Source organism: Bufo gargarizans, chromosome 1 (genome assembly GCF_014858855.1).
Source record: "Bufo gargarizans isolate SCDJY-AF-19 chromosome 1, ASM1485885v1, whole genome shotgun sequence".
Classification (NCBI taxonomy): Eukaryota; Metazoa; Chordata; class Amphibia; order Anura; family Bufonidae; genus Bufo; species Bufo gargarizans.
This window is the reverse complement of record NC_058080.1, coordinates 49,830,580-49,853,075: the sequence shown is the minus strand read 5'-3', so window position 1 is coordinate 49,853,075 and position 22,496 is coordinate 49,830,580. Positions and strand designations below refer to the sequence as shown.

Genomic DNA, 22,496 nt, shown 5'->3' with positions numbered 1-22,496 from the left:
CCCCCGCCCCTTATCGAAGGCCACCACGATCCCGCGGCACCTTTCCAGCTGGGGCTTACCTGGGAAAGAGTCCCCCTGTATTGATTTGGCCATTTCCTCAAATCGCTTTTTCAGGGTAGTCGTTTTTCTTGCTACTGCGGCTCTCAATTCGGCCATTAATGTTGACCATTGTGCAGGCCGGCGACGGGTCACCCGTAGATCTACGGCTTGTTCCTGGAAACCGGCCGCCCAGGCTGGGGGATCCCATGCCTCCAAAGCAGGCCGGTGGAGCGGCGCCCCACTCACACGTGGAATCAAACTCGGGCCTCTCAGCGTCTGCCATCGCCATCTCCTCATCCGCTGCACTCAGCGTCCACACTGACTCCTCCCTCAGACTGGGCAGGCCTACCTCCGTCACAGGCCCGCCTCCCAGGCGTAACACTCCAGGGAAGGCAGCCGCATCATGACTCATCAAGGTGGGTGGTGCTCCAGGGCATTCTCCTCCTCTGTCTTCGAGGGTTTTGGCGCCAAATATTCGCGCCTCTGCACACCGTGATGGCGCAGTAAGAAGTTCCATGGCGTCGGCGCTATTCAGCCGCTATTCAGTGACAGCAAGCAGGATGATGAAAAGTCCAATAAATCGCAGTCCACCAACACGATTTTCTCTCTGGGGGTAGCGCAACACAGCCCAGCGCCTCCGATTCCTCCCAGGCACAATTGTAATCCACCGACTTGGGAATAAAGGGTACAGTCCTTGCAATACGGTAGTGGAATAGTTAAAGCACACAGTTCACACTTCTCTGCACTCCAGAAGCATGCGAATCCTGTTCGTGACGCCAAAAAGAGCGATGCAGTGTCCCAGGGGGGTCAGTAGTGTAGCTATAGGTATGCTGGGCTTTGTAGTGCAGGGCAACCCACTAACCTGGGATTCACTGTCGTCTTCAATCTGGGTAGATACTGGAACAGGCAGTTCATAAATGTTCGTGACGCCAGTGCCAATTGAACGGTGACACGCCGTATAATGTTATGTAGAATAATGGAGTAACCACGTGATAGCCAACCAAAACTGGAACTTTACTGGAATTGTCAATAGTAATCAAGCATGGACATCATTGGAAGCGCAGTTCCATTGAAGACAGTTGGTTTGCATATGAAGACAGTGGTTTTACATAAGTTACAGACAGGCCGGTTGTAGCAAGGTTCATTTCAGAGTGTTAAACACAGGAGTTGCAGTACAGGCGGCTTGCACTCTATTCCTGACTGATCCTGAAAATATGGAACTTATTCTCCAAGGTCTGATGCCCTATCTCTGGCGTATCCTTGGGTATGTCCTTATCACGTACCTCCTCTGTTACTTTGAGTACCTCTTGCCTTATTAAGGTTGCCTCTGTCTTATTCTGTGTCCCGGCTGGTTAAATATGACGTTTCTGCTAAAACAGCTAAAGACTCAGGAGGGGAACCTTTTCCTTGGATCCGGAACCCGGTTACAGGGCCTAAACTACCCTCTCCTAGTCTGCAGGCTCCAGGCCTGCTTGACTCTCACAGGCCCATGGCCTGGCCTTGACTCAGACACAGGATCATCTCTTACTCCTTCTCCCACTGTCTGCTACTTTCTACTCCCTGACTGGGCCTTATATACACTAGGGTTCCCTAGCTCCCTCTAGTGACTCAGAGCTGGAATAACACCCCTAGCCGGCCTGCACATGCACGTTTCACAGTAACAGGGAAGTACATAGCATTACATTAGCAAGATGTTTTATACCAACCTCCCCATAAATACAGGGGGAACGACAGCACACAAGTGACCCTTCTGTAGTGACGGGGTATTACACTCCCGTACACTACATATGTTCTCCGGGAACTGTTCGCCGGCGAATAGTTCGGGACATCACTACTCCCATAAAGAGCCATCCCGGATCAGCTAAACAGCTATACTAAATAGCTAGGTGTCAAACAGCAACTGCTGCTGACACATAAATACTGGCTCTTACTCCCCCGAGGCCAGGAACCACAGTGACACATACCTTCCATCAACGACGGACCTTTGCGCCTTCCTACACTGGTCAGATATTTCCTTGTGTACATCCACTGACTGGTTGGGTAAGGTGTTTCCTTCTCTCCGGTCCATGACTGTAGAGATCACTGGCGCTATAAAGCGTGAGATGGATACTGGAGAATACCCGGGAGAGGCTACAGACTGCGCCCTGTGACAGACCAAGTATGAACTCCAGCTCAAGGCATGGAAGGAAGGAGATCACTGGTTGTCATTAGCCTTATAATATCGCCACAAAGTCACTGGAGGAGATTCAGTGACAACAGCAGAAATCACAGACCTATGCAGATTCACAGTTGTCAGCCAGTACATTCCAGGACTGTTGCTGAACAACGGCCCCAGAGACATTAAGCAAGATATTTTATTTTTTAGAAACTTACAGGAGAACAGGCTGAGAACGTGTGTAATCCAGACAGCGATTCCAAGGTCAGAGCAGGCAGCAAGAAGCAGCATTGGTAGTCAGGCAAGGTACTGTACATGGGTAGTCAGACAAAAGATGACACTTTCATGGTTACTAGATATTAGAAAATCTAAAAGCTCAGGAAAGGTGGTGGAACCACAGCCCAGCTAGGCTGGTCAGCACCTTAGTCATCAGCTGGACAGGGAGCAAGAGGGAAGGGTTAACTCTACCAGTGCTGTAAGTCAAAAGTATGAAAACACCTTTTCAGTAACCAAACCAGTACAATAGCATCCCACCGTGACATGCAATCCCATCTGATTTGCCATCATTTGTTTTTCAATAGGACTAGGATCCCAAATACACCTTCAGGCTATGTAAGGATTATTTTACCATGAAGGAGAGTGACAGAGTGGTTGGTCAGATGACATGGCCTCCACAATCACCCGACCTCAAAGGGGTTACGGTATACAATAGTACAAATACCACCCACAATGCCCTGGCCCTTTCTATAGACGATACTTACCCAGTCCCTGGCATCCACATGCCTCTGGATCCCTGCATGGCCACCACTTCTTCACCCACGAGGCTCGGGAGGCTGGTCATCATCGCTGCCTGCTATTGGCTGCTCCCCCCATTGCTGGATGCTTTTATCCATGCGACCGGGAGATGCAACGGTGGCTGTGAGGGATCCAGAGGGACGCAGGTGCCAGCGACTGGGTAAGTATCGTCTATAGGAGGGGACCGGGCATTGTGGGGGGTATTTGTACTATTGTATAATAGTACAAATTGCTGTTCACAGACGCTCTCCATCCAATCTGACTGAGCTTGAGCTACTGTGCAAAGAAGAAACAAGAGCAAAGCTAGTGGAGACATACCCCAAAGACCTGCAGCTGTAATTGCAGCATAAGGAGGTCCTACAAAGTGTTGACTCAGGGGGCTGAATACAAATGCACGCCAGATTTTTACACATTACAAATTTTGAAAACAAATTTTCATTTACTTTTAAGTTTGTGGGTGTAACGTGAAAAAATTTGGAAAAGTTTGAGGGGTAGGAATACTTGTGCATTTGTGGGTAGCACGGTGGCTCAGTGGGTAGCATCGGTGCAGCGCTGGGGTCCTGGGTTCAAATCCGATGAAGCACAACATCTGCTTGGAGTTTGTATGTTCTTCCCATGTTTGTGGGAGTTTCCTCTAGTTTCCTCCCACACTCCGAAGACATACTGATAGGGACGTTAGATTGTGAGCTCCATCGGGGACAGAATATGTCAGCGCTATAGAAGTGAGCAAAATAAGTAAATAAATTGTCTTGTTAAAATATGCAAGGCCTCCGCTGAAAGAGATGTATGGGATAGGAGCATATGTTGTTCTAAAACTTCTATATACCGTTCAGCATAGATTGTGCCTTTCCAGATGTGTAAGCTGCCCATGACATAGGCACTAATGCACCTTATACCATCAGAGATGCAGGATTTTGAACTGTGCGCTGATAACAAGCTGGATGGTCCCTCTCCTCTTGAGTCCACAGCTTATGGCATCTATCTCCAAAAATAATTTCTAATTTTGATACCTCTGACCACAGAACAGTTTTCCAATTTGCTTCAGTCCATTGTGAATGAGCTTTGGCCCAGTGAAGGTGGCGCTGTTTCTGGCTTGTGCTGACACATGGCTTCTTCTTTGCATGATACAGTGTAGCTTGTATTTGTGGATTGCATGGTGAACTGTATTCACACACAGCAATCTCTGGAAGTGTTCCTCCTGAGCCCATGTGGTGATTTCCGGTACAGAATGAGGCCTGTTTAATGCAGTGCAGCCTGAGGACCTGTAGATCAGGAGCGTCCAGTACTGACTGTTAGCCGTGTCTCCTGCGCACGTGGATTTCTCCAGATTCTATGAAGCTTTTGATGATATTATGTACTGTAGACGGTGGGATAGTCAAAGTCTTCACAATTTTACATTGAAGAACATTTTTCTGAAATTGTTCTACAATTTTTAGACCCAGTTTTTTGCTTCTGAGAGACCCGGCCTCTCTAACATGCTGTTTTTTTTATCAGTAGTACTTACCTTTCCAGCCTTTAGTTACCCCTCTGCCAACCTTTTTAAGATGCGTTCCGGCCATCAAGTTGCCTCACCTTAAACATCTGATACGTGTTCTGTGATCTATTGTGAATAACATGAGCGTCTATGAGATTTACAAATCGTTGCTTTCTAATTATTGTAGGTGTTTTTCTGCTTACTGTTGAAATCCACCCAAACTATCTTATGTTACTAAGTAACCTGCGCAACGAGCCTGAGGAACAGCGACTATTTACGTTCAAACCGCTTTATCTGTACAACCCCGGCAGGGCATGGAAAGTTTACAGCGAGCCTTTGAAGTATTTATAGATCTTTCTGAACATGTGAAGTGTGTGAGAGGAAAGAACAGGCCCGGCTCCTGGGGTATATAAGGACTCCTCACCCACACCGGACCGTGCACCCAGAGAAGCTGGCACAGCCAACACTGACTCTCCCTATACCTTGGGTGGTAAGTACTGCAATGTATCATCTGATAGTCCACCAGATTTAAATTAGATTAGCAAATCAGTACAAAATGTTATCTAAAGAGATTTACAGAACAAAAACAATAATAATTATAATAATACATTGTTAATCATAATACAAAATAACATGAAAATACAATAACAAAAATATTCTAAATATAAAAAAGTAACAAAGAACAAGGATATTGCAACATATTACAATTAAATTAAAATGGAATTCTGAAATATTAACAAATAATTTATAAAAAAATACATATAAATATTTAATAATAAAATATGAACAAATAAATTATAAAATGTGAATATATTAAAATTTAAAATATCTAAAAAATAATAAAATATGAACAAATAACAAAATGTTAACATATTAAAATGATAAAAGAATATTTATATATATATTAGTTAATAATTATAAACATTACTATATTAAAATAAACTAAGAACAAGTAAATATTGCCACTATAGATCAAATAAAAATAACAAAAAAATTATATATTCAAATCTTAGAACAATCTAATAACATACAGACCTAAAATAATGCAAGAAACTGATCCATTTGCATTATCATGAACAAAAAATTAAATAAAACATTTTTTTTTGGTTCATGGTAATGCAAACGGATCCGTTCAGAACAGATACAAGCATTTGCATTATAGGTGCGGATCCGTCTGTGCAGATACCAGACGGATCCGCACCTAAACGCAGGTGTGAAAGTAGCCTAATATGTAATGTATATTTCATACATATTACTATTGATTTTTATTATATTTTAATAATATTTACATAAGATGTTGTTACCTAAAATTGGCAAAATGACAAACAATCCCAAACAATCAAAAAAGAGGTTTGTGTTTTCTGTTGTGACATTTTTTTTCTTGGTGTTTTTGCGGTTTTCTAATATAGAGAATAGGTGTAATAATCTCTTGTGTTACACAAATCCACAAATCTGAGAGAATGAAATCTCTGCCTCAATATGTGATGTGAGACAGTATGGAGTCCATATAGTCATGGGATCACATGTCTGACAGCCATGCTCTATATGTCATGTATATGTGAAATCTGGATATTTCCCCACCATGTCCACCACCAGGTGGAGTCTTCCCCTGGGTATTTGTTACAGGGTAAATTTTAGAAATATAAAAAACGGCGATGCCTCACATGCCGCTAGCGAGGTATTGGTTCTCATTGAAGAGACCTGGTGGCTTTATGGAGATTTATTTACAGGCAATGCTCCATGGGAAAAAAGTATGCAAATTAGCACAGTCCTCCTGCTCCTGACGAAGGGACCAACGCCCAGAAACAGCTGCCTACACTTGGGTCAGTCTCTGCTCTGTCTGATATCTGCCAATTTGCACATTTTACCCATGATGCACTGCCTGTCCGTAAGTCTCCGTATATCAACTCGGTCTCTTTAATAAAAGACAGTACCACCCTTGAGCTACAAAGACAACTTGCAGTAGATTCTTTTGCACCAGCCAGCAGTGTAAAGAATGGAGGCTTTTTATTCTGTTATGTCAAGCATATACATCTCTGCTGTACCTGTGTATGTAGTGCTTATTCAAGGCAGGGCACCTGCAGTGACCCAGTGGACCACTGCAAAATGACCAGTGACAGTGCCAGACATGGAATGTGATGTTTTGTGGCTTCATTTCACTGCATACTGTTTTTGTTGTTTGTGTGCACGGTGAGGCTGAAGTATAGGGTTAATTCCCACCCCCTGGGAATAGTCTCCAGGAAGGGGCAGGCTCTAAGCCCTGGGCTTGGTCTATTAGTGTAAGCAGATAGATTATGCAGTCCGGTATGAGGCAGTGTCAGCCTCTGAGGACCCAGCATCCCACACATTGAGTGAAGATCAGCCATATAAAGAGGGAGGAGCAACCATATAAAGAGGGAGGAGCAGCAATATAAAGAGGGAGGAGCAGCCATATAAAGAGGGAGGAGCAGCCATATAAAGAGGGAGGAGGAGCCATATAAAGAAGGAGGAGCAGCCATATAAAGAGGGTTGGTGCATGGAAATCTGTGAAGGTAATGCACAAGGCTGTAGACTTAGCACTTGGTCTAAAGGCCACTGGTCATACCCAGAACTGCAGCACACGTTCTGCTATGTAGTAAAGTCTTCTGGTCCCTGTTCATATCCTTACTGCTTGAAGAAGAGCCTGTGCTGCTAAACGAAATGCAGACAGATTATTGGACTTGTGACGAACCTTCAGCTGAGTTGGGAATTATAATACAGTGCCCCCTGCGGGGAGCTCCAGGAGGTAACGCATTCATTCAGCCTCAGCAAGAGAACTGAGCCTCCATTTTCTGGAAGGTTTCCTGAAGCTCTAGTGAAGACTTTGGGGGACGTGTATTAAAGCTTTGAGGCCACAATTGTGGCACACACCATATTTGCACTATAATTTGCAACTTTTGGAGCTTCTCAACACTTTTTTGAAGTGGCTATGAAAGCGGCGGAGCTTAGCTTGATGGCCAGGGCCTGAAGTTAGAGCTCAAGTCTTCTGGCACACAGAGTCCCAGAGATGAGACTAATTTATTAAAGGGGTTGTCCCATGGCTGTAAAAAAAACTGAATACAATACTTGCCCTGTACCTCACATGGATCCAGAGATCTCCCCATTCATTGCTCCACTGTCTGCTCAGGGGCATGTCCTTTCTGCTCCAGCTCTCCCTATTACAGCTCAGAGGTGTCCTTTCTGATCCAGCTCTCCCTATCACAGCTCAGGGGTGTGTCCTTTCTGCTTCAGCTCTCCCTATCACAGCTCAGGGCCATGTCCTTTCTGCTCCAGCTCTCCCTATCGCAGCTCAGGGGTGTGTAATTTCTGCTCCAGCTCTCCCTATCACAGATCAGGGGTGTGTCATTTCTGCTCCAGCTCTCCCTATCACAGCTCAGAGGTGTCTCATTTCTGCTCCAGCTCTCCCTATCACAGCTGAGGGGTGTGTCCTTTCTGCCCCAACTCTCCCTATCACAGCTCAGAGGTGTGTCCTGTCTCAGGGGGCGTGTCTTTTCTGTTGTAGCGCTTTCCCTGTAACGGTTACAGCTGGTGACAGGTGAAGATTTAAACAGAGCATGTGAGTAAGGAGGACAAGAAATAAGGAAAAAAACAAACAGCAGGTGGCGCTATACAGATACATTTTATTGAATAGGTCAGTGACTTTACTACATTTAATTGCATGCAATTACAAAAGTATTCAGATCCAGATGTTAGTTTGAAAACTGTAGAATATTTTTCGCGGCACAACCCCTTTAAGAAGCATTAGACGATCTTACACCAGCGCACAGAAGATCAAGACTGGCGTATGGGAACACCAGTCTCCATAAATGTCCCCCTTTGTGTCCACCATCTACCTCTTCCATTATACTGTTCTGCCTTGCACCTCATCACCACAACAAGGGCACCGCACCTTCCACCAGGCAGGAGACCCCCAAACCCGGTTGTGTCCTGCGGGAATCTCAGGTGCGCCCCCTACTCACTGTGCACATCCAGGGAGCGCGGGAACAGGACTCCAGCCACTGTGGGAATTATCTCACACATCTACCACTTCCATCCTCTTGCTTTGCGCCTCCCACCCGAGTCATGTGCCATGAGGCCTCCACCACCTTTAGGATCTACATAGCCTGCATCAAAGGCTGCTTTCTCCGATTTGTTCTACCTAGCATTGTCCATTTATGTCTTCTCACCTCTGGGGACCCTCACCTCTTTGGAAAAAGTGGGGTCCGCTGTTTTGTGGTCAACTATCCCACCTAGTTAAACAGACATATAGTGGGGACCACACTTGTGGATGCAGCTTTCTTTTGAACTTTAATTAAATTGCTGAGGGTAGCCTTAATAACTGTAATGAAATCCTCCCTTCTTTACGCTGCAGGCTGCACTCACAGATCTGGAACAATGGTGCAAAATAGAAACAATGGGGGTCATTTAGACGCCGGTCTTAATACCCCTTTAGCTGGCAGAGGATGCTGCCGGCGCCTCTACATAACTTCGGCATATCCACGGTCTAAATCTACACCAGCTCCCTTGTTGGTGTAGATTCAAACCCTCTTCTACACCTAAAACAGGTGTAGAAAATGATTGCCGGACCGTCCCCAACCCCGTCCATGCTACGCCCCCTTTTTTAGACCTAGTGCGAAAAGGGGAAAAGTCGCAGATTGCTGAGCAAAGGTTATTTATTCACCATAAAGATATATACACCAAAAAGTAAATGACCCCCAATGTTTATCTTTACAAAAAAAAAAAAGCTTTCATAACGAGTTTGATTGCTCAGTTTTCAGATCCGTTGTCCGTCACGAAGGGGTTAATGCAGCGCCCTCCCAGAGCCTTTTAATTAAGATGCGCTTTATCACGTCAGCCTCGCCAGTCGGAGGACTCAGGTGGTGGTTGAACTTTGCAGCCGTTTTTTTTGGCACCTATTTGGCAATTAAGTTCTTAGTTAGATAAACATCTGTGGCTGCGCAGGATCCGCCTGCCAAAAACCGGCAGGCGCTCTCGACGCAGACGGGTTGTGCAGATGGCGGCCATGTATCAGTGTTTGCGGCTCTTAATAAGGTAGGACAAGCACTTTTATGATATAGATTTGTTCCTATCGATCAAGAGGCGGCTCGTTATTTCTATCCACTCAGAACCCAATAGTCATTACGCTTCTGGGTAATGGAACATAGAAGCGGCGACACTCGCAGCGAGACATCGGACGCTTAATTAGCCGCCAGGATAGATCCAACCGTGGTAAGATCCTGACCTGTGCCTCTCAGCACCCAGCTAAAAATAAATGAAGCGTAAGCTACGCTGCGTGCAGCACCGAGTGAGACTCCGGAAGATCCCGCGTCCATGAAGGCGGCAGGTCACAAGCTCCAGGAAGCAGTGTTCAGTGGGCAGACTCAGGACGCTTTACTGATGGCATGACACAGGACTCATGGTGGCGCTCACTAGAGATGAGCGAACTGAAGCTGACGAAGTGGAATTCGTTTAGAATTTCAGGAAAAAAATTGATTCGCAACGTGGTAACGAATCGCAATTTTCCTAAAACGGCAGCGTTCAGAGTGCAGGGACAGACGTGTGAAGGCGCTAGGGACAGCAATTGGAGAAAAAAAAAGACAGAAACAAGGATTTATAAGTGCAGGGAAAGGATAGGGAGGAATTATTTCACAGCATCTTAGTGCAGGGAGAGAAGTCAGAAGGCGCTAGGGACAGTGATAGGAAGGTGATTTACAAGTGCAGGGAACAATTATTTGGGGATCCAGATAGCCATTAGACAGCTCTGTCATTCCAGCTATTTGTTATTGGGCTGCAAGTGTTACGTTAAAAAGTGTCACCACCAGATCTTTGAGAAGTTCTGAACGTTCTTCAGTACCTCCTGCATGATCTTCTTTTGTTTTGCTTTCGCTTTGACATCTCTCCTCCCTCTCCCAGCTGTCATCTATTAGCAGTGATTGCCTCCTTATATATCTCCTCCCATACTTCCTCACTTTGCGGTTTATACTACTTCCTGGAATGTGGTCTCTGTTTGAAGTTGCTACAGCTGGATTTTCAGATAAGTCTATTTCTTTATTTGTTGTTTTCCTGTTTGGCTTGATTCTAGGTGACCCTGACTCCCTCCGTATAAAGTGCAGGGAGCTGGTGGTCGTGCCACCTCACTATTATAGGGTTTGCAGGTGTCATTCAGTCTAGGTACGTGGACATGCAACTTTCTATCACTGAGATCTTTGCATGGGCTGAGAAGACAGGGAGAGCTTCAGGGCTTTAATAGGGGTGACCCTTTTGTTCCTTAGTTTTGGATCAAGCCAGTCGGATCCTTATTTGTTACTTCTTGTTTTATGTTACACCTTCCGTGACAAAAAGCCTTTAGTGGCTTTTATCTTAGTATCTTATTCAGTACGACAAAAAAAAAATATACACATTTCACTTCTGCAGGTATTTCTAGTGAAAGCGTATAGGGGCGTATTTCAGTACTTCAAGAAATATATATATGCACTTCAATCAGATTCTTTAATTTTTTTCCAGTCAAAGCGTTTCCATTCAACAAGAAACATATATTCTCAGTGCACTGTTGCAGTTATTTCTGGTGAAAGCGTATTGGGGCGTATTTCACTACTTTAAGAAAACTATATGCGCAGTTTACTCTTTGAGTTTTTTTTGGTCAAAGCGGATAGGGTCGTATTTCAGTACAAAAAGAAAAATATATTCATCGATTTTAGGGGAGTTTTAATTTCCGTTTAATTTGTTTAGTTCAGCTATAAATATGTCAGACAGAGAGTGGCAGAGACCTGAATGTTTCTGGTGCAGGCAGAGGTCGCAGCAGAGTAAGGGGTTGTGGTAGAAGGAGTTGCAGTGACAGGCCTGAGCTCCCGGTGTCATCTAGCGGTCGTGTCTTGACCAGCAACCCAGCGGTTCTTAAATGGTTGACTAGGTCATCCAAGTCACCCCAAGTGACATCAGACACCCCCAGCCAAGAGTCGGTGGGTTTGTCAGACACAACCCTTAGTTGGCATGGCCCGGGAGCAGGCCCTGTGCCCTCATCTGTCCTCAACCTGCCTCTGTCATTTTCTGTTCCCTCAGCCAGAGAAGTATTATATGCTGTGGGCCTCAGCTCCACTATACAGCGAGGACGAGCTACTAGTGGACAGTCAGCAGCTAAGATCTGGAGGAGACATCCACCACTTCCTCCACTAGGCCAGCAAGTAGTGATGAGGAGAGTGGCGCGGGAGCTTGTGTTGCGAGCGGTCAGTCTCCTGGCTCAGAGATCATTGAGGAGGACAGTACTCAATGATGATGAAGCCAATCGCACTTGGGAGCCGGGTGAAGAAGGGATTCATCATCATCAGGAGAAGAGGGTGGCAGCTTGCCCATGAGCCAGCAAGTCGCTAGTGTGGCCAGGAGTCAGCAGGGTGGCAACAGTGGGAGGTCGGGAGCCAAGCGGTCACAGAGTAGAACATCCGTTTTGCTGGAGCCTACCTGCCCAGAAAGGAGTGGTGCAGGGGTTCACGAAGGCAGCGGCGGTAGCAGTCAGCCAGTGTGTAGTGTAGGGGGGAAAATCAGGTACTCGGCGGTGCGGCAGTTTTTTGTGAAGCCGCCAGAGGAGGTCAACATGGCCATATGTAGAATATGTGGGCAGAAGGTGAAGTGTGGGCAGGGTGCAAATGTTGGCACCACGGTCTTGCGTCAAGATATGCAGTGTCACCATAAAGTGGCCTGGGAGAACTGTGGCTCTGATGTGGTGGTCCAGCCTGCCGCAGCTGCCGCTATGTCACCCAATGGCACCCACTCAGTTTCAGCCAGTCAAGGCTTCACCACCTCAGTCGAAGGGAGCTGTCTGTCCTTCCCACCATCTACCAGTCCTGATGCTCCTGCTCCTTCTCCTCATCAATCATTCCGTCAGCAATCGATCACCGAAGTGATTCCCAAGAGACAACAGTATGCGTGCACTCATCCAACGGCGCAGAAGCTGAATGTGCTCCTGGCCAAATTGCTGGTGCTGCAGTCCCTTCCTTTCCAAGTGGAGGACTCTGCACCTTTCAGAGAACTGATGGCTTGTGCCGAGCCAAGGTGAAGAGTCCCAAGCCATCATTTATTTGCGAAAAAAGCAGAACCAGCCCTGCACACACATGTAGAACAGAAGGTAGGCCAGTTGTTCAGCCTGTCAGTGTCTGCCAAAGTGCACGGCAGCACCGACGTGTGGAGCTGTAACTATTGTCAGGGACAATACATTTCCTTTATGGCCCACTGGGTGAATGTGGTTCCTGCACAGCCACACCAGCAACTTACCAGGTCATGCCGCTTCCGCCTCCACGTTGTCACGCCGTTGTTCCTGCGACAATGTCCACCTCTGCCTCCTCATCCTCCACCATGTCCTCAGCCTCCACAGCAGTGACAATTCACAGTGCCCCTCCAGCATACCACATGTGCAGGGCACGGCGGTGTCACATTGTTCTGCAGCTGGTTTGCACAGGGGACGAACTGCTCCATGTGATGCATAAAGAAATCGAAACTCAAAATCAGAACCATGGTGACACCTGCCGCTTGCTCAGGCCCTTTGAGGACGCAACGTTATTTGTCAGTGGCCAGGGACTACGAATGAACAACGTCATTCCACTGCTTCATGTCCTAGAACAGATACTGGTAACAATGGCTGGTCAGGGGACTGGAGACTAGATCTCACGGCCACATGAGCCCTGTGGGGGCTGAACTGGAAGAGGAGGGGGAGGACATTGGAGCACAAGCAATGTGTAGCCAAATGGTGTTTTTTCCACTCAGGTGACAGAAGAGGAGGAGCAGGAGCAGCCAGAGGAGCTACAGGGCGATGAGGAAGACGATACATAGGACCCAGACACACCGTGGCAGTATGCAGTGGAGATGGAGGCAGGGAGTCCCTCCGAGTCACTTGCACAAATGGCTCAATGCATGCTCACTTGCTTGCATAGAGACAGCCAAATTGTCACCATGCGGCAGAGGGATGAATTCTTTGGAAACTCGCTACCGGTCCAGAATAGGGGCCTTTTTTACACCCACCGAGAGGGAGGACAAACTGAACTACTACAAAGACATCCTATGTAGTCAGTTGGCTGCTGCCTATCTGTAACATCGTCCATCTTCTCGAAGGTCTGAACAGGGGGCCCTCTGCGCTCACATTCAGGGCCGGACTGGCCTACCAGGAAAATTCCCTCTAGGCCGGTAGCCTTGACTGCCGCACAGCCGGCCATGCCGACAGCAAGGAGGCTCCTTGGCTGGTGCAGTATATTACACAGAGTGACTGACAGAGAGAGGAGCCAGCAAGGCCAGCAACTTGCACACTTCTCATTTACAAGAGGATGTGTCTGGGATTCAAACCCACAACCTTCTGTATCAAAGGTAAAGCACTTACCCACACAGCCATAAGAGCCGCAATGCCTCTGACTGGCAAAATGAGACTTCTACTGTTATAGCTGGCTAACTGTACATCATATATAGAGATATAGCAGTGCTGAGTGTGCTGGGGCTGGCCGGGACAGCTGTCATATAGAGATATAGCAGTGCTGGGTGTGTTAGGGCAGCTGTCATGTGTATAGATGTACACTTAGCCAGCTATAACAGTAGAAGTCTCATATTTTTTCAGTCAGTGGCATTGTAGCTCTTATGGCTGTGTGGGTAAGTGCTTTGCCTCTGATACAGAAGGTTGTGGGTTTGAATCCCAACAGAAACTTTTCTGAAATACAGGCTATATTAGAATACACAAGCACTGACTCCATATATAGACATACAGGGCAGGACACAGGAAGAGGCTGCATCGCATCGCTGACATGGAGGTAAGTGTTTTTTTTTTTAATACCCGACTGTTACTGCCATGGGGGGAGCAGAAGGCACTTGATACTGGCACATGGGGGGGGGGGTTGGCGCTATGATACAGGCACATGGGGGGGGGGAGGAGAGAGGCACTTGATACTGGCACATGGGGGGGAGAGGCACTTGATACTGGCACATGGGGGGGAGAGAGGCACTTGATACTGGCACATGGGGGAGAGAGGCACTTGATACTGGCATTTGTTTTGGGGGGAGAGATGTCACTATGATACTGGGACATGGGGGGGAGGAGAGAGGCACTTGATACTGGCACATGGGGGGGGGGTTGGCACTTGATACTGGCACATGGGGGGGGTTGGCACAATGATACTGGCACCTGGGGGGTGGGAAGGAGAGAGGCACTTGATACTGGCACTTTTGGGGGGGGGGGAGATGGCACTATGATCCTTGTCTATAAAGTCATTTTGGTGCAAAGCAATGATGCCTGCATGTGTTTCCTTGGAGGTAACCATGGTTAACAGACAAAGACGATGATTTCAAGCACTACTTCCCCTTTTAAAGCAAACGGTCTCCTCTTCTCAATCAGTCTGCTGTGTCCTCATTAAGACTTTCACCTGAACTAATGAGAAGATCTCTGAAATCATGTTAGCAGGTCATTTTGGAGCAGGAACTGAAATGCAGTCAAATTCTTTTTTTGTGATTAAGTTCATTTTCGTGGCAGGAAACACTTTGCAACTAATAACAGTTCACCTGATCACTGTTCATAACTATCTAGACTTAATCCAATTGCCACCATAAAAATTGAAGTGGCAAACTTTGTGAAAACCAAAATTTGCGTCCGCCTCAAAACTTTTGACCTCAGCTGTGGGCAAAAGTTTTGCCTGGCACTGTTATAAGGCACTGACTACCTGGCACAGGTATGGGGCACTGTATGGTGAGTGGCACAGTTATGGGGTCATTGTGTGCATGGCACTATTACAGGGGGCTACAGAGCAGTGCACCATGTTGGATAGAAAATGAGATGATAGCAACCAATCAGATTCCACCTTTCATTTTTCAGAGCTCCTTTGGAAAAATGAAAGGATTAATCTGATTGGTTTCCTTTACACCAGTTTACTAAATCTCCACCAAAGTGTCCATTTTTGAAGAAGAATCTAAAGCTTATATAATGTTACTGAAATCGCAAAGCTAACGTTTTTACCAATGTGTCCCGCAAAATACAGCAGCAGCACAATTCTGTCTAATGTCCATGAGCAAGACCATTGAATGCAAAATGTTTCCATTCACTGACGGCGAGCAGAGGATTTGGAAGGCTTCATATATTAGAAAATGATTACGTTTTACTTACTGGACAGGCCCTTTAAGGAACATGAGATATAAGATACAATGTAACAGTTTGTCCCTTCTTGTGTAGCAGCTGTTACATTGTTGCACCGATGGCTGGACTATTTCATAGCTCTGGAAAATACAATGTGCAGGATCCTGCCCCAGCTAATTATACACGTGTGGACTCCATGTACCCGTCAGGACGAGCAGGCTAATTATAGTGTGAACACCACTCTTTGTTTAGGGTTGACCAGCATATGGCAGATGTAACAATGCACCAAGGTCCATAAATCAACATGGAGATTAGCGGTAAACCTGCGAGCATTAACATGGGACGTCCAGAATTTATCTATGGAAAGCACATGCTAGGTTCTAATACCGTAGGTATGGAGAAAACTCACACAGATCTGGGGGAAAGACTCTAAAACGTTGGAGCCAGCAATGATATCCTGCACTGCATGCTGGGATTTGTAACCCTTGGGCTATGTTCACACGACAAAATGGTCATGTGGACAAAATTGGATTACCCTTGTATTTCTGGTATTCATGGATTTGCAATTAGATATGGCGTAGATTCATGGCATCTCCATTCACCAGAGCTGTCTCACCAGTATGCACAGTGGTTCCCCACTTTCACGGTAATCATAGCAGTCCCATGCCCACCTCTTCTATCCGCCCCGAACACATACTTTCCCAATATTCACAACAGCCTCTTCTTCCCCAGTAGCCACAGCTGGACATCCCCAACTTTCAGGGTTGGCCTGCCCCTCCAGAGACCAGAGGATCCTCCAGTGGGCCCAGGTTTTGATATTATGATGGCCCCCAAAGATCCAGAGGAAAAAAAAAACATTTGCAACTTTTGGAGCCAATCACTTTCCACTTTTTTTTCTTTCTATTATTTTAAACGTACTAAACATTATTGAGGATTTAGGGGTTGGACATCGAGAATAATTTCCTTTGAAGGGCCCAAGGAATCCCAGACCGACACTTACAATGTAGTCACAGCATCTCTTGCCCACGGACACACACTTTCCCAGTAGTCACAACAGACTCTACTTCCCCAGTAGCCACAGCTGGACGGCTACTTCCCCAGTAGCCACAGCAGTCTCCTCACACTTTCCAAGGAACCACAGAAAGCACCACCAAACACTTCTGCAGCACTCACAGCAACCTCCCTCCAGTAGTCACAGCAGTCTCCTCCATTTAAACAGGAAACAGAGCAGGCTCACCCATCAACTAGTAATCACAGCAAGGCTATCCTCATCCCCATCAGCAGGCAGCAACAGCAGGTAACACCAAGTAACACCACTAATGTCACCTATTAGTCTTGGAGAAAAGACCAAGACTTGACTGTTTGCTTTTTACCACCAGGTTCCCCATTGGTCTTGCGGTGGAAATGGGTCGTGACAACAGCATCGGGACAGAAAACGTCCACCGTGAAAAACCTCTTCCCATGAAAATCCCTTTACTGAAAAATGCAAATAATAACATCTATAAAAAATGTGTGAAGGAAACATCTTCATGCAATCCTGAAGATCAAGGGACAAGAAACATCAACTTGTCCACCAAGTCCAAGGCTCTAGACTTCCAAAATGGAAATATATATGAATTGCAAAAGATAAACCATGGCAACATACAAATCTCCAGTAGAACATCCGACCAGATGGTCACTGACCAAGAGTCTAGACCCTTAACCATCACAAGTCAACAGGACAAGATATGTACAAATGTGAGAAGTAGAAAGGAGGTTTTTACATTCTGGTCATCAAAGGTCAAGATTCAAGAAAGACCAATGGTCAAGACAAGTAAAGATAACAAAAATATTACATCTAAGGAGCCTTTTCTCATTACCCCAGCAGACAAGGCCATGATATATGAGAATCCACCACCCGCTAATCCCTTTAAGAGGAAGAGAAGACAAGAACTACTATCGGCAACAGATTTTAGCCACATTGATGATTATGTTCTCTCTGTGAACAGTCAGGTATTCTCCGAGATGTCACTGCTCTCTAGTGAATGGATAGCCTGCATTCTCCGAGATGTCACTGCTCTCTAGTGAATGGATAGGCTGCATTCTCAGTGTTGTCACTGCTCTCTAGTGAATGGATAGTCTGCATTCTCAGTGATGTCACTGCTCTCTAGTGAATGGATAGGCTGCATTATCAGTGATGTCACTGCTCTCTAGTGAATGGATAGCCTGCATTCTCAGTGTTGTCACTGCTCTCTAGTGAATGGACAGGCTGCATTCTTAGTGATGTCACTGCTCTCTAGTGAATGGATAGACTGCATTCTCAGTGATGTCACTGCTCTCTAGTGAATGGATAGGCTGCATTATCAGTGATGTCACATTTCTCTAGTGGAAGGTTAGGCTGCATTCTCATCGATGTCTCATCTCTCTAGTGAATGGATAGTCTGCATTCTCAGTGATGTCACTGGTCTCTAGTGAATGGATAGGCTGCATTCTCAGTGATGTCACTGCTCTCTAGTGAATGGATAGTCTGCATTCTCAGTGGTGTCACTGCTCTCTAGTGAATGGATCGGCTGCAGTCTCAGAGATGTCACTGCTCTCTAGTTAATGAATAGGCTGCATTTTCAGTGATGTCACCAATTTCTAGTGAATGGATAGGCTGCATTCTCAGTGAAGTCAATGCTCTCTAGTGAATAGATAGGCTGCCTTTTCAGTGATGTTACTGCTTTCTAGTGAATGGATAGGCTGCATTCTCAGTTATGACACTGCTCTCTAGTGAATGAATAGGTTACATTCTCAGTGATGTTACTGCTCTCTAGTGAGTGGATAGGCTGTATTCTTAGTGAAGTCATTGCTCTCTAGTGAATGAATAGGTTGCATTCTCAGTGAAGTCACTGCTCTCTAGTAAGAGGATAGACTGCATTCTTAGTGATGTCTCTGCTCTCTAGTGAATGGATAGGCTGCATTCTCAGTGATGTCACTGCTCTCTAGTGAATGGATAGGCTGCATTCTCAGTTATGTCACTTCCTTCAGGTGAATGAGAAGGCTGCATTTCAGTGGTCACCAGTCACTAGTAAATAGATAAGCTATTGTATATTCTGGACAACAGTATATGATTAGCTTTTTTGTACTTTTTTTTTTTTTATAGATTGAGTCAGGAACTGTGACCGTGAAAGAAATTGTCCATAAAATCACAGCAAGATCCTCCAATGACATTGAGAAATTACGGGCAATATGGATTTGGATTTGCCATAATATCAGTGAGTCTTTATTGTGTGTTTTATTCAATTCAAAATTCTATAAACTTTTCCTATTCTCAGCCGGGGCCGATGAGAGGACACCAAACCTTCAAGCTTCTGAAATGTGGAGGACTCTCTTCATCTTCACCAGAATATCCCACAAGGATACTCTAGTTTAGGGTGAAGGTTTCTGTCCCAGTCAGACACAAAGCAGTTTTATCTCTGCTCCCAAATGTATTGTGTAACATGTTCTTGACTGATGAGGTTTACAAGACCGAAAGATATCTGTTCATGAAGCAGGTCCTTGTCTAGGAGTCCTTTCAGGGCAGCCGCTTTACTGAGCGCTAGAGAACCTTTTATTCCTAGTAATTGTGATAATTTCTAATGTCACTACAGACCACCCCGCACAGATCGCCTGATATATCTGCCACCAAGGTGCCTAAATGTTAGGCCTCATGCCCACAACTGCATTTTTGGTCCGTATGCGATCCTTATTTTTTACAAATTGGATGTAGACCCATTCATTTCTGTGGGGCTGCAAAAATTGTGGACAACACATATGCAGTGCCCGAGTTAGGGGTGGCCCCAACACTACACTGAGTCCCCTGGACATCATCAATAGTGTTGGGCGCGAATATTCAAATTGCGAATATTAATCACTTCGAGAATATTTAGAATATGGTGATATATATTCGTAATTTCGAATATTCTAGATTTTTTTTCATCAGCAACCTCTCTTCTTGCTTGTGGGCCAAAATAATCGCGAATTAGCGAATATATGATGAATATTCACCCAAATATTCGTGAAATATCGCAAATTCGAATATAGGCCCTGCCGCTCATCACTAATCATCAAGGTGTCACCACGTGCTGCTGCTCTCCGGAGGGGATGGTAAGGCGTGGTGCACACCAAAGGGAAATGAGTCCAGAGAGTCGGGGTCTGCAGTAAACCAGGGTGCTTCTCTATTGGAGGAACTCAGGTGCAAAACAAGACACAAAAACGCAAACAAGAAAAATCTAAATAAAAAATATAAAATAAAATAAATATATATATGAGGCATAGGGCTGGCTTCTCCAATCAAAGGGCTGTGACTCAGAGTCTGTGGCAGAATATCCCTTCTGGTCGCTCAGTAGTCTGGCAGAGTCTTTCTACTAAGCACTGATTCCTAACTGCAGAACTCTAGGGGCTCTGACTGCTCTAATTATATACAGTTTCTGGCTGAGCTGGAACCTTATAGTGGGAGAGGTGGAGTGGAGAAACACAGCCTAAACAGAAACAATGTTGCAATTTCAGTCTGTCATAGACTTGCATAGACTTTCAATACAAGGTTATCGGTTTTTCCACTTATAAACAAGTCTTTAACCATAAACAACAGAGCTAAACCAGACGGTCAGAAGGTCAGCGTGTCTGTTTTTTCCCTCCAAAACTTTGCAATTTAACCATTCACAGTGGAATGAAGAAGGGAGTTGATGGCTTTGAATAGTAGCAATAGGGGCAAATGACCAAAAATGTCTACACTCCAAAATTATCTTTGCTCCCGGGCAATGCACACAGATGTCCTCCATGTGCTGTCCACATCCATGTGGACGTTCTGCAAACTATACAGCATGTCCTATTTGTGTCCTTTCTATAATAGGGACCAATGAAAGTGCGGGGTGCACACTGCTGGTATCTGCCGACAGCGGTGTGCATGAGGCCTTATGTCTCCTACTGTAACAATGACCAGAACAGGGTCTGTAAAAGGGACTGGAACCAGCAATGGCACCCAAGTACTGGTGCCCACAGACCGCTGTGCCACATGAGAAGACGCCGGCACTATGACCGGCACCTGTAAAGATGAAGCATTGAGCATTTCTTCCTTATTCTTTCCACAGCAACTGTATATTAAATGATAGCCTTTTAGCGTCTATTAAACTCCATGTGACCGCTCCTCCTTATTTCTGTTCTCTTCCCAAGGTTATGACGTGGATGGATTTCTTGGAAGTTCTCAGAAATTGTACAGAACAGAAGATGTTCTGGAGAAGAAGAGAGGGGTGTGTGCCGGCTACGCTGGGCTGTGCAAAGAAATGTGTAGGTAGGAGGATAATAGTACAAAGCATCCTCTGCCATTAACACACAGATGTAGCAGAGCTCAAATTGTCATTCTATAGGAAATCATAGAGAACGCATTGTGGGACCATCACAGGACTTCATGCCAGTGACCATTACATTGGAAAGATGTAGCAGAGCTAAATGTGCGCTTTCTTGTTTGTACTGTAGTAGAAGGCTTTCCCTTTGGACAACTCAGAGTAAAGCCTAGTAAGTTAATAGAGGGCGGATAGGTGAAAACTTACCTTTTTATTTTTAACCCTATAGTGGACCAACCCAGATGACTAGTGAGGAACCGCTTAAAGGAATTTTTCAGGAGTTCAATATTGATGACCTACACTCAGGAGAGGACCCCTGGCACCCACCTATCAGCTGTTTGAAGAGGTCAAGGAGCATAGCAAGCACAGCGCCGTACATTGTATAGTGGCCGTGCTTAGTATTGCAGCCTAGACCTATTCACTTGAATGGGACGGCCCTGCACACAGGCCATGTGACCGATAAAAGTGACATCACTGGCCTCTTCATACAGCTGATCGCTGGGGGTGCCAGGGGTCAGACCCCCAGCAATCTGATAGTGGTGACCTATCCTGGTGGTTGGGCCATTAATATTAAGCTCCTGGAAAGCCCCTTTAAATACCAAGAAGTTATAATATAATGGAGTAAGCTTCACATTAAAACACAGGAAATGACATACGATTGGTGCAGCACAGCTTCTGGTTAAAGGGCTCAGTATTGGGGTGTAGCTTACAAGATTTGGGGCCTAATCTGAAAATTAAGAATATTACGTATACTCAGTTTTTGCATAACACGATAAGATAAGGCGAGGGTTACATGGCATCGTACATGACCTGCAGACTTGCAGAGCCCGAGGGGGTGGGGCAAGACACAGGCTATCCCTCTTGCCATTTTTTGTAATCTGTGTGTCATGCTCCGCCCCTTCAGACCCTGCACTGAGCGTCACACATTATTCTGGAGTGCCCTGAGTGCACTGACGCATTTCTCTCCTACAGGGAGACAGGAATACACTGCAGAGAGGTTTCGGGGTTCAGCCGTGGCGCAGACTCCTGTGACAGCGTGGGTTTCCAAAGGACGAAGTCTAACCATATGTGGAACGCGGTGGAGCTGGCTGGACACTGGTACCTCCTGGACGCCTGCTGGGGAGCGGGCACCGTAGACCTTCAGGGCAGAATATTTCTACCAAGGTTAGGTGACTGTGAATAATGAGCTTCACTTACAATATGGAACATGTTATGGTAGATATCATTAGTGATGGACGAATATCTGCCGGGGCGGTTCTCGAACGCAAGTTTGCGGTGGGTCCCATTCATTTCAATGGCAGGCGAACCTGAAAAACCTTCAGCTCATATTTGCAGCCAAGAAATAATTACTAGAAGTGCACAAATACTCCCACAACATGGACAGTGACACCAGATGTATTATTCCAATTTGCGATCTTCATTCATTTTTGTTTTCAATGCGAAATATTGGCAATATAATTTTTGCGTACGCGCATGTGCAAATACACTATAAAGAAAGTATATTGGTATATAACACCCAGCTTCAATCAGTTTTTTGGGGGGGACTGGTATATCACACCAGTAGAAATAATTAGTTCCAGTAACGCTTGTCCCTCTATA

At 45.7% G+C, this 22,496-nt stretch overlaps 1 protein-coding gene across 1 annotated transcript in view; it reads left to right on the top strand.

Moving 5' to 3' along the window:
- The first annotated feature begins 4,864 nt into the window (after nucleotides 1-4,864).
- LOC122939294 (kyphoscoliosis peptidase-like) overlaps nucleotides 4,865-22,496 on the top strand; it is a 37,391-nt gene continuing 19,759 nt past the window's right edge. Inside the window, exons 1-5 of the mRNA XM_044295367.1 lie at nucleotides 4,865-4,953; nucleotides 16,935-17,547; nucleotides 18,680-18,791; nucleotides 20,728-20,845; nucleotides 21,870-22,061. Coding sequence (XP_044151302.1) covers nucleotides 16,960-17,547; nucleotides 18,680-18,791; nucleotides 20,728-20,845; nucleotides 21,870-22,061 — 1,010 coding nt within the window. The 5' untranslated portion in view covers nucleotides 4,865-4,953; nucleotides 16,935-16,959. The remainder of the gene's footprint in view (nucleotides 4,954-16,934; nucleotides 17,548-18,679; nucleotides 18,792-20,727; nucleotides 20,846-21,869; nucleotides 22,062-22,496) is intronic.